This window comes from Cicer arietinum, chromosome 4 (genome assembly GCF_000331145.2).
Source record: "Cicer arietinum cultivar CDC Frontier isolate Library 1 chromosome 4, Cicar.CDCFrontier_v2.0, whole genome shotgun sequence".
Classification (NCBI taxonomy): domain Eukaryota; kingdom Viridiplantae; phylum Streptophyta; class Magnoliopsida; order Fabales; family Fabaceae; genus Cicer; species Cicer arietinum.
Window position 1 is genome coordinate 31,474,692 of NC_021163.2, and position 12,561 is coordinate 31,487,252.

The 12,561-nt window shown below is 32.4% G+C and overlaps 1 protein-coding gene across 3 annotated transcripts; it reads right to left on the bottom strand.

The window, feature by feature from the left end:
- Positions 1–271: 271 nt before the first annotated feature.
- On the bottom strand, positions 272–7,676 carry LOC101508857 (uncharacterized). 3 transcript variants are annotated; one of them, XR_190502.4, is made up of 8 exons: positions 7,300–7,676; positions 7,011–7,198; positions 5,395–5,502; positions 3,172–5,258; positions 2,037–2,109; positions 1,569–1,765; positions 605–784; positions 272–513 (listed from the first exon to the last, which is right to left on the bottom strand). XR_190502.4 is itself a non-coding variant. In XM_004516010.4 (7 exons), the coding sequence occupies exons 1-6, from the start codon at positions 7,412–7,414 to the stop codon at positions 1,589–1,591; spliced, it is 2,748 nt and encodes a 915-aa protein (XP_004516067.1). In that variant the 5' UTR covers positions 7,415–7,676; the 3' UTR covers positions 272–784; positions 1,569–1,588. The 3 variants fall into 3 exon arrangements, 2 of the variants coding, with proteins under 2 accessions (XP_004516067.1, XP_012567479.1); XM_004516010.4 differs by having other exon boundaries at positions 272–784; XM_012712025.3 differs by having other exon boundaries at positions 272–1,045.
- Between the last annotated feature and the right edge of the window lie 4,885 nt (positions 7,677–12,561).

Here is a 12,561-nt window from a genome sequence, read left to right on the forward strand (position 1 = left end):
CGGATGATTTTCAAAAGAAAACCCGGATTATTTGGGCTCGCACTGAGAGTATATGACTATACGAGCAAATGAAAAGAACATACAATATTTTTTTATATAACAATATTTAATCTTTTATTATGATTGTGAAAAAGACTATATCCCTTATTAAAAATAAATAACATAAATGAATAAAAAAAGATAAAAGATAACTAAAAGATAAAGAACATATTTAAGCAATAAAATAAGCTACTTTCCCTCTAAAAATTCGGCGGAGTAAGACAAACAGGAATGGAAGAATATAAGAATTTAGAGTCATTTGTTCAGAACTTGCTCAATATATTGCATCAGATGATTTACTAAGTACTTAAATTTGTAAATTACATCTAAACTATAGAAATTTAGTTCTATATCTTGGCTAATTTTCTTAGTACTATTTCCAAATGGAAGTGGAGAAAGTAAGTCTGTTGTATGCTTCATACTGGGGGCTTCTGATTCATGATTATCTGCCATTCCATACATCTTAATCAATGCCTACAACATCGATGTTAAATGTTGTTTAGTTACTACAATATATGGAAAAACTCTTTCCAAGCCACTGTGATTGCTTTGAATGAACTCTTACTCTCATCCTTGAATTCTATGCAATAGATTTGTCCTCAAACTGGAGAATGTTATGATCCACCTCAACATTTTCCAATTTCATGAGCTACATTTCACATGTGTCCCTACCATACACAGCCTGATATTCTCAAGACACAGTTCACCTTTATCCCATGCATGCATTCTCGCTCTATATGTCCAACTGCCAATGTAAACTTAAAAATAATGTGAAAAGACTATATATATTAAACATCTATGTAAAACAAATGAAGATATGTCTCATCAAGATTTCACTACTATCTGACAAATATACAAAAGAGACCAGTTCTATGAAAATTTACACCAATAAATGGTCAAGCTATTTGATTATTTATATTGCATGTTAACATCATTTATGTGATTCTCTTTTATCGGTTGAAACATTTGTATATATATGGGTCAAACTGACCACTTGCCAATTTTCCTGGAAAGAAGAATAAATGCATCAGATATTTGAAAATAAGTACATGCAATATGCTTCTCTATTATTATTATTATTACTATTATTCAGATAATATTAATGACGGGAAGAGAAGAAAACAAAAATTTCTACTAAATAGTCATTAACTATAACTTTTGTTTTAACCTAGAGAAGAGTAAGAGTAACAGTGAGTATTTCAATAGAACACAACTAGCTAAATTTTTCGGCATTTTTTTAACTGATATGTTTAGCTAAAGATTACAAATAAAGTCTTATTTTCACTTTGTTTCCTATTTTTGACAATTCCAAGGAAGTAGAGAAAAGAACAAAATATAGTTTTACCGTTTATTTTATAAGTTCTTAAACAAAATGGCAGTTTGCAATTATTAGTGGAAGCATATCAACAGAAAAGGAAAACTAACAGCAAACCACACAGCCCTTGTTCTATTTTTAGATTAAATTAAAACATTTTGAGATGAAAACATTGACCATGAATCTTCTGGAGAACTGAGGCAGACTGACTTGCCTGATTCTTCTGAAACCGCCTTAAGATAAAGCCTTTTGTTTCAATTTTGAGTGCGCTTTGCACATGTTCTTCCATTTATCCTTTAGGTCTTGTGGAGTACGACGCCTACAATTCTTCTCAAACACGTGAGAACCAAATGCCAAAATTTTCTTCCATGGCAGTTGTTGGTCACTGAAACTAAACTTCTGCACCCCCTCCTTCACAGTGAAAGCACGCAATTATTACAACTACTAAAAACGTATTTAACTGTAAGATATCAAGCCACAGAGATCAAGGTGAAAGAAAGACATCAGAGGATCCAAATCATTTAACTTTCTAATGCAGTATTAGAAAGTTTCTAAATCAAAGAATCATGGTAACAAAAGGAATCCATTTCAGAAACATTATGTCACACAGATACATAATGCAATTTAGCTACTTATAAAGTCACACTACTTCCAAGAAGTGATGAAGAGAGAAAAGTAATACCCTTATCAGCTCTTCCTCCTCAGCTGTCCATGGAATTTGCTTTCGTCTTATTTTAGGGCTTGGTGGAGTTTTGCTGTGAATCAAAATAACCAATCAAATAAGAAATGGCATAATAGTTCCAGTAGTTAATTGTTACCGTGATGGGGCATTTGGTTTATGATTTACTTTTGCATTCTGTGGAATCTTCAGTTGGAAATGCCACATTTGATATAAAATATGGAAAAGTATTCCCACAAAAAATAAACTAATTCCTGTGGACTTAATTTTAATTAGGATTTCCAACAATTCATTCCAAGAGGTCAATTTACCAGCATAGGAGTAGTTTTTATTTTACCAGAAGACTTTCTTGCCTTCAAGAAAAATGGCAAGTTAAGCAATTTAAAGGATTTAAATCAATGGTCACTCTGACCGCAAAACTGTTTGTAATAGGCCAAAGAATGGTGGTGCATATGATCCAGTACCAAGCATAGAGTTAGCTTTTGGAGCATTGTATGTCTTAGAATAAAATCAAAAAGTTACTGAGTCTAAATTGAAATGTGATGGGAAAGATTCCGTAGATATAGTAAGAAAGGGAGTTGAACTCAGTCCAAGCGCAACCAAAATAAGGGAATTCAACTGGAAAAACCTTTGGTTTTTGTTGAGGTATGTGTCCAGCAATGCAAGTTTTCCTCTTAGTTGGATCTGCTAGATTAATAATTAGCGATGTTTTTAGAATAGTGAAACTATGTTATTCCGTCCAAACCAAAAAGGAAGAATTCTAGGAATAGTTCATAACATTCCCATGAATGGTCAAAGTCAACCAAATACCAAATGTAGATAAAATAGATTTGATAGACTCCTGCGCATGCCATTCTCAGAGTAACAGGAATGAAAAGCCAACCTTTACACCCCCCACAAAAGTAATTTATGCAGGCGAAAAAAAATTAAGGTAAACTCATGTTCAAAATTAATCGAAGGTTCCAACATCAAAAAGAGTACTAACAGAAAAAGAAACAAACAATGCATCCTGAAGAAAATATTTTTACCAAAACATTTTGGAACATTGCACATAACCAGAAAAAGATAAACTCCTTAACAGCTCAATTTAATAAGAAGTTCAATGATCAAATATGGTAAGAAAAGTTAAGGAACTTACTATTGTACTTCATCCATATGGAATTTCATGGAGTATCTAGAAATATTATGCTTTTTGCGTTCATCTTCAGAAATCTCCTCTTTTACAGTATTGTGAGCACAAACTGGCTCTACAGTTCCAGCCATATTGTGCTCTGTCATATTCTGTGGAACTTCTTCTCCAACATTGTTTTCATTAGCACACACAACATTTATCTTTTTACAAAAAAATTTATCAGTTGGCCTTTCTTTCTGTCCAGCTCTTCCACAAGTTAAACTCTTTGCAATCAGCATTTCACTCTCATTCTCTTCTCTTACATCACCTGCTAACCCATTATTTACATTTTCGTTTTCTCTTAATGATAAGGAGTGGACCACAGATTTAGGAGCTCGTTGCTGACTTCTTTCAAAATGAAAATTATTAACTTCATTTGCATGCTCACCAGCATGATCTTCTCTATTTTCTTCATTCTCTGTTAACGGAATATGCTCAGATTTATAACTCTTTCTCAAAACATTTCGTTCTTGTCTACTAGATTCATGAACACGATCTACAGCTTCTTTCCTTATACCCTTACTAATGAAGATAGCTAATTCTTTCCTTGCCAAAGAAGCTATTTTCTTGGCTTCAAGATATTCTGAAATAGTGTGAGAATATGCACAAAACGGGCAAACAAAGTTTCCCTTTGCATCCAACTGAGCAGATGCACTTAGGCAGTTTTTATGCACCATCAACGAGCAAGTAGTGGTTTTGCAAACCAGTAGTTGTCCAGCTTCATTGCACTTCATGCAAAGGTTTTGTTCATCCAATTCAGCCATTGCTGACAAATCTTGACCAAAAGTATGCTGGGAGCTCAGGATTTCATCCTTTTTGGCTACAAGATCAATCTTTTCATTGTGATACCCATCACTATCACTTGATAACTCTGCTCCACAATCCTTAGCAGCATCAACTGCAGCTTTATCACTAGAAGCTGGCTTCTTAGAGGCACTTAAAGATTCAACATTTGGTTCCTTCTGTTTGGGTTGAGTTTCATTAGTCATATGCTGAATTATATTTGCATTACCATCATTTGCTGGAATGGGCTCAACATGTACAGTATCATTAGTTTCATCCATAAATTTATTTTGGCAAGGCTCAACTCCAGATGTATGCGGAGGATAAATGTTAGTCTTCATACCAATACAACTTTCAGGAGCCAATAGTGGGACAGTAGTCGCTTCACAAACCAGTGCTTGACCACCTTCGTTACAATTTGTATCAAAACTTTTCTTGTTGTGCTTTTTCAATAGGAGATTAACATTTTCTCCTTGATACGCAACTGTATCACCTGATATCTCTATCCCATAAATATTACCAGTACCATCTTGAGCTTTATCACTACTAACTGTCTGCTGATAGCCATTTGAATCTTCAAGTTGCAAATCTGCTTCATGTTCAAACCAGGGTTTACTTCCAGAAGTCTTCTCCATTGGCGTCAAACTTGCATTAAAAGGAATACCTGATTCATCATGAAAGACCTCTTTTTGACTACTAGATTGGCACAAATTTGAAGCAGTGCACCTATTATGACTATCCTGTAAGGGTCCATCACTCAGAGTTTCCCTGTTATTCTTTTCTGTGTGATGCCCTACATTCTCAAAAATTGGAAGATATTTTTCAGTCAAATTTTCTGACACTTCCTTTCCAAGTCGAGAAAGTTTCTTTTCCTTCTTGGAATCAAAATTTGTAGATGCATTACGTTTAATCCTTTTTGTACTTCTTAAGGAATCATCACATTCATTTATACAAACTTGCTTTTCATTAAGACAACTCATAAAATTCTCATCAGCCGAGTAAACCATATTCCTCCTAGAGGACAAACGGTTATTATCAGGTAAACATTCTTTCGAAGATTTGTTGCCGTCCCCTAATATTAAGGACGCTGAGCTCTCTTTTGCTCCCAGGTCTTCTGCATAAGCGGAGTTCCCATCATCCTTTACTGATTGATCTTTGCATTTTCCATCATTCACACATACCGTACGAGCATGGTTAATTTGGAATAATCCACTCCTTTCTTTTAAGTGATCAGTTAGTGGTACAGTACCTTCCAATATGGATTCTTTCAGCTATTCAGCAAGATGAGAAGAAACAAACCAAATAAAACATTTGAATGAAACTGAATAAATTTCAAAAGGGAGAGGGAAAGCAGATACCTTTCTTTTATATTACTCAAAAGAAAAAAAAAGAAAAAACTCTCATCACCTGCTCTAAGTGACATTTCACATTGTCAGCTCTTCTGTACTTGATAAATGGCTTAACATCCCATTTTAAAAGCTGTGCTCCAGAAATTCTCAGATTTGATAATGGTACCTGATTTATACATATCACCAAAAAGAAAAGATTTCATCTCAAACTCAATTAGCATAACTATAAGAATTGTTTACATGTTAATATCTCTTGTAGTTGTGTAGAATCAGAAATTAGCTACTAATTAGGGAGAGATTGCTCAATCACATCCTTGAGCATTCATTTCATTTATTGTAAAAATATTATAATATATAAAGTGATAAATTAATTACATTATGAATACATCATTGTAAATAAAACTCCCATCATCAATTACCGCCAAGGTAATAAGAACATGATATTTTCTAACACAACAATGCAAGCAGAATTAGTTGCTTAAATTAAGGGGATGTTGCAATGACCTTCCTTGAGATATGTTGAAATGTCACTTATACCCTCTCTAACTTTCCAAAGACACTCACCTCCCCTTAAATCGACATTGTTAGACTACACTTCGAGAAAGGCAAAAAAGGATCCTTAAGTTTGCACATGTCTTCTTCCATTTGTTCCCTCAAAGAACAAGAGTCGTTCATGACCCTGAACCACTTTTTCTCCTTCAAGTACCATGGCTGATAGTGTTTTAGCACTGCTACAAAACACATCGCATGTTGGAAGTATCATTGAGTCGAACCCAGATCAAGCAGTTGCTTGAAAATTGGCCAAGTCAGTAGAAAGCGTTGACTTAATAATTGAAAAGTTAACATCAGATTTCTAATTACATATCTGCAGACTGCAACTAACAGATCTATAGAGCTGAATCAAACTTCTCCATTATCAGTTGTTTTTTTCTTCAAAATTTAAAAGCCGCCGCCAGCTTTGACAATAATCAGAAAGGTCTTGGTAAATTTACAATCGCGATGATAGCTCTTGGATTCCCAATTTTTGTTGTTACTAGATTTGTTGATATTTCATTTTTGGTAGAAAATCTAAGCAGAGCCCACATCACTACTAATGAAGGTTCTTTGTCCCTTCTTAACATATTCATGAATGCTAAAACAAACCTAAGTGATTGGTACATTATTATTGGCATAAGAGCCTTTTGGTGAAGAAAAGACTATGATCTAATTCTTTATAGCTACAAGAAAAATGGAACCCTGGACGATATTTTGCACAAAAAATAAAATGCCACTCATTACAGGAGAGTATGAGACACCTCTTCTTATAGGTGAGGCGCACAATGTTCAAAATTTTACGTTACAAACAAATGTTACCAAGAAGGTAGAAGAGTTTTAAATATTCATCGTGTCACAGTCCTTGATATTGCAGAGAATCAAGGTGAAGGCCTTAATCTCAGACGCGCTGCAACCGCATAAACATCAAAGACCCTAACATCACAGTCCAGATTACAGTCGCAGACCTTTAATTAAAACCTTTGTGTTAACTATCAACACAAATAAGGTAGGTTAGTGGTCATTCAAAAACTACATGGGATGTAATGTGAGTAACATTTCAACGGATCTAAGCATAGGCCAGTGCAATTTTCCCTTACATTAAAAATATGAAAGACGATTATAAATTTAAAATAGTTTTACCTCACGCAATATTTCTTGAAGAACACCATCACAAGTACGCGAAAAATCAAGTCCAACTCTAGAATCCAATGTGGATGAAGAAAAAGATGAAGAAGAAGCATAAATTTCCTCCAAACACCTCATAGCAATCAATTCCTTTGTATTTTCACCAAAATTATCAGTCCTTACAGGTGCTGCATCAATCAAACCTGCAAACCTCACCAATCATGAATTATTCATCCAAACTGAAAATAAACAGTTGTCACGTTTGATTGATTTGCAATTAAAGCGAGAATGGATTGGGTATTACCTTGTAAAGTGGATGTGGTGATTTCTTTGAAACCTGCTAGGGCTTCCATGACCCAATGCCATGGAAGTGTTGAAAAGGGTTCAGATGGTTCATCGTTATTATTATTACTATCCATTGGTAATACTAAACCTAAACTATTTTTCAACTTCAATTTCTAAATGGTTTTGAATTGCGTTGTTTGAGAATTGTGCTCAAAGCAAGAGGCGCGCGGTCACCACACGATTGGGGGAAACTTTTGTGAAGAAAAACGCGAATGCATTATTGTGGGGGAAGCTAAGCAAGCAATGCTGATTTGAAGAAACTCGAGTTTGGAAGTTTGATTGGTTGGATTTTAAATGCAATCAGTGTTTCACAAGCGGGGAAGTGATCGAAATCTAATTTGATAGTATGGCAAAGTATATATTTAGGTGAAAATTTTAAATAATTTGTTATTTTCTTATTAATATGGTATTTATTTAATTGAATGTAAAATAATTATTTTTTTGCTAACTAATATAATTACCTAAAAAATTTACGACTCCTTAATGAATAAAATTACTTGGAAATTTTTATTTTCTCGTTTATGTCTCACGAACATAAACCCACGTTAACACTCATTTCCTTTCTCTTCTTTTTCCTATATCCTCTCTCAGACACATTGAAATTCAATCTTTATTTTTTGTTTTTCTTGCTCTTCCTTCTTGTTTATCTTATTAGAATCTTAGCAATCTTTGCATATATTGTATGATCTCTTATTTTTCAAGTAGTTTGTTCAAGTTAACTTAGCAAATTGCATAAGCCTTATTTTCCTTGGTTAAATGTATTTGAAAAGAATTCACTAGTATAACTCATGCAATTGAGAAACAATTTGCTAGTCCATCACCTTGAAGTTGTCAATACAATGCTTATTTGAACGAATGACAAATTTTTGTCCATTAATTATTTTGATGGTCAAAGCTTAACAAAGTCACTACAATTACTCTTGTTGAAGCTTTGTTCTGAAAAGGTAATTTTTCTTATTAGTTTCAATTTTTTATTTCTATTGATAATGATAATTGTAAATTAAGATGACATAGGTGTTTTCATAATCCTATGATTATCTATTAATACATAGGAGTCTTTTTTTATGATGTATTTCATTCATATACATTGGCATTATGATTCGTTTGCTATTGATGATAACAGATCATTCATATGATGTTGTGCCTACAAAAAGAATACAATGAAAGAATTGATGATTTTATATCAAAATAGGTAGTTAAAAAAAGATTTGTGACTATATAGATCTAGTACTTGTAACAATTCATAATAGGAAACACTATAATTTATGACATGAGAATAAAATGAAAAAACATACTTGTTGGGTTCCACGCTATAAATCTTCCAGGAAACTAAAGAGTACTATGTTTTATCAACGCCGAACTAAACTATAAGAATGTCTAAAGTAAATTTTATAATAAGATTTTTTAGAGTTTATAATTGTATTTTAGTAAAATTAGTATAAAAAATTGGAATTTTTTTTAACACTTTAGAATAAAAAATCATTTATTAAATTAATATAATCGATTTTATATAATTTTTTTTAATTGTAAACTAAGTCAATTACTTTAATATTTATTGAGATAATATTAATTTTAGATATTATTTTATTATTTTTAGATTTAAAAATATTATAATATGAAGCATTTTTATCAAGTACAAAACATTTTTAAAGGTCTTTTTTATTAAGTAACAAATTAATTTTTTATAGAAGTCTAAAGCAATTGATTTAGTGACATTGCTCTTGGACAGACTTTATATTTTATGCTTGAACCTTATTTACTTCCTCATAGTGTACTGAGTTTGGATTTCGAGGGAGCCAACTAATTTACATCGTCTTGTTCGGTCCTACTTTAGATGGACCCATGTCCTGCCATCAAATATGGAACCTACTCTAGCTGTACATATATCATAAAATTATCTCTTTTGACTTTGATAATTTCACTATTTTGGTTGTCTTATTGGGTCCTCTTTCTTGTAAGTTTCTTCACAATTTGATCAATTTTAGATGACTTCCTTTCTTGAAGGAGGACGTCCTTTACTTCGAGTAGTATAGGGTCAAGAATTTTAGTTCTTTATTTTCGAAGTGAACCATCTTGTTGTATAATGTCAGGGGATATTTCTTTAGAGGTAAACTCGTTTTTTTATTTATGATACACCCAGTTTTAAAAAAATAAAAAATTAATTAATAATAATAATAATAAATAAAATAAACCAATTCTACTCACTTTCACTCTCTTTCTATCTCACTCCCTCCTTTTTCTTTTTTTTCTCCGACAAACACCTATCTCCCCTTTTTTTTCTCTTCTTTTTCTCCTTATTTCTTCTTACTCCACAACATCAATTGCACACCTACACCCTAAACCCAAGGAAGGAGAAGAGTAACAATTCTTTGAAAGGTGTTCATTGAGACTCGTTGAGGTAAATACACAACTCTAAAACAAGTATCAATCTCTAGAAAAATGTAGTTTTGGTTTAAAATCTTAGAGTTAGTTAGACTTTAAAATAATTTTTTTTAAGTCTTGAGAATATTTTTTATACTCATATTTTTTAGTTGAGGTCATGCTGACTACTCTGGAAGTTGTTGGAAAACAAACTTAGGTGATTCTCCATAGTTGTGAGTAGACGATGATCATTGTCATATTTTTATTATGCTATAATTATTATTTTACTCGTTTTTATGTTAAAGTATTTATTTAAAAAATTGAAGAACACAACCTTTAAATTTTTCTCGATTGCATCCTTTATTTATTTTTATGGTCTTTGTTATATAATATGTTAGTAGTTTGATTTATTTATGAGTTATAAAGTATTTAAATATTGAATTGTTATACAGTTGAATATGTTTTCCATGAGTTATGATGAAATGAGAGATGATTTTTAAATACGTAATTTGAAAATCGTTGTTATAATTATGAAATCGTTAACAACAGTAGGTGCATCTAGTTACATCGTTTTGATTAGGGAGAGTTACCCGTTAGATGAAGTCGCCCCTATGAGAGATGTCATCTGTAGGAGAAGAGGGCTATCAACGAGATGTAAACTCCCTAATTGATGTATGATGATGTGTTGCAGGATTGAGAGGAGAAGGCTACCTTACGAGGAAAAGGCTATCACTGAGATGAAGTCGCCTCTTGGTTATCAAGAATTTTACTTGGTTGATTTCCTATGATTTTTGTGTTGTTGCTCATTGTGATTTCACTTTTCTATAAATTGGATTTTAAATATTTCTATCTGAATTGTTAAATTACAAGTTTAATGATTTTATCGTGTGTATACCTTACTTGAGAATTATCTATATTTTTTACAGTATTGTTTAATATAACTGCCACAAGAATGGAAAATAATTATTCGTGCCTTTTTTGTGTTTCCTTTCTAGTTGGTGGTGGTTGTTGTCTCATCACTAAGTTTTTGTAACTTATGCCTTCATGTTGTTTATTTTTTTTTTCCAGATTCACAGGCAATTGAGTAGCAAGCTGTTAGTGCATTCAAGTCTCGATTATACTTTTTTTTGTAGGCCTCTTTGATCGAAGACCCTATTTTGTAAAGTATGTTGAGTCGTGATGTATTTTGCAGTTATTTTGAGTTTTGAAAGTCTTTTTGTGAGATGTATTGAATATTAGATTATGTTCTTTGGATTATGACTGAATTGAAAGTTTAAATATGAATTTTATAAATTTAGAAAAGTTGAAGTTACAAAAGATATTCTGTCGAAATTTCGAAAAAAAATTCTGGATATTGTTTTGAAATGATTATTGAGAACTATTTAGTCACATAATTGTTAAGTTAGTTGGTAGATTTGTCAGGCTATGAGTATAATTTGTGCTCCGGTCACAACATTTAGTTTTCAGGTCGTGACAATTTTGTTGATCCGAGTAATCACTTTTAACAAACTATGATAAATAATTATCACCATGGAAGCCACTTCGTAATGGCCGCACAAACATTATCAGCTCTTTGCAATTCAACATTTCCATCTAAATGAACAAAACTACATTTGATAAGTGTGTGTCTTCGCCTTATATCCTTCCTTCATTATGTGAAAATATAGTAAGACGATATTGACTTCGTTTTTCCAGTTAGCTTAAGCACACAAACGATGTATCTACATAAAATACCTTTGAATTGAAATAAACAACACATACATTGTAACTAAAAGTCTTTCTCATTGAAGGATACCTTGAACATTATCAAATTTTTTCTTGCTTTCTATAACAAATATACAATTATGACAATTCATCGTAGAAGCAACCTCCACTTGAAATTCTTCGAATTTTGCATTAGTGAATTCTTTCTAGAATTGAGACTCAAAACCAAAACGACTTACACAAACCATCACTGTATTAAATGAACCAAAATCAACCATGATTTCCTTTTCAATTTTATCTCAATGCATTGTCATATGTTCAACAAATTTCTTCAATGTTGTCTTTGAATTGACATAGTCATCAAAAAATGAGTTCATGCTTTCACTTTGTGTCATTGACATTCCCACCCAAAATGTGTCTCTCACATACGTAGGAATCCAACGATTTCTCTCATCAAAGATCCCATTCAACCATTTGTTATCCTAAAGCCCAAAATCTTCAACAATTTTTCCCACTTTTTCATGAAATCACTTTTACTCAAAGAATCATTTACAGCATAATCATGAAAAAGTTCTTTGATAGACTCACGATCAGAATGTCTACCTAACTTTTCTAGAACCTTTTTGAATAAATGGCACAAGCATTATCTATGACAAGCTTTTGGAAAAACAACCTCAATTTCATTTTTCATGGCTTTATCTTGATCAATAATTGCGATATTTGGAGTACGCTCATCCATGTATTCGAACCATGTTTTAAACAACCAAGTAAAGGAATTAGTATCCTCATTTGACAATAAAGCACAACCCAACAACATAGATTGACAATGATGATTTACTCTAACAAAAAGGGCAAAAGGCATCTCTTATTTATTTGTTAAGACATCACCAAAATATTCATATGCAGCCTTACATATCGCATCTGTCCAAAATACATTTCGTAAATGACTTTTATCACCAATGTCTATTACATAATAGAAATGGCTTTTTTTGTTTTTGCATTCTGTTGGAATTTTAGTTTCAAAAACTATTTAAAAATCACAATTTATGCCACCGAGAGTATTACTGGGTTGAGTCACGGACTAGGTCGCTCTCTTTAAGACGTTTCGAGGCACTGCCCAAAATTGTGCAAGGCAGACTATCAACCACGAAGTCTC

Coding starts and splice junctions, on each gene's coding strand:
- LOC101508857 (XM_004516010.4), bottom strand. CDS start 7,414: ATGGATAGTAATAATAATAACGATGAACCATCTGAACCCTTTTCAACA. Junction 5,503..7,010: donor TTCAAGAAATATTGCGTGAG/GTAAAACTATTT, acceptor TGTATAAATCAG/GTACCATTATCAAATCTGAG. Junction 5,259..5,394: donor TGAAATGTCACTTAGAGCAG/GTGATGAGAGTT, acceptor CTTGCTGAATAG/CTGAAAGAATCCATATTGGA.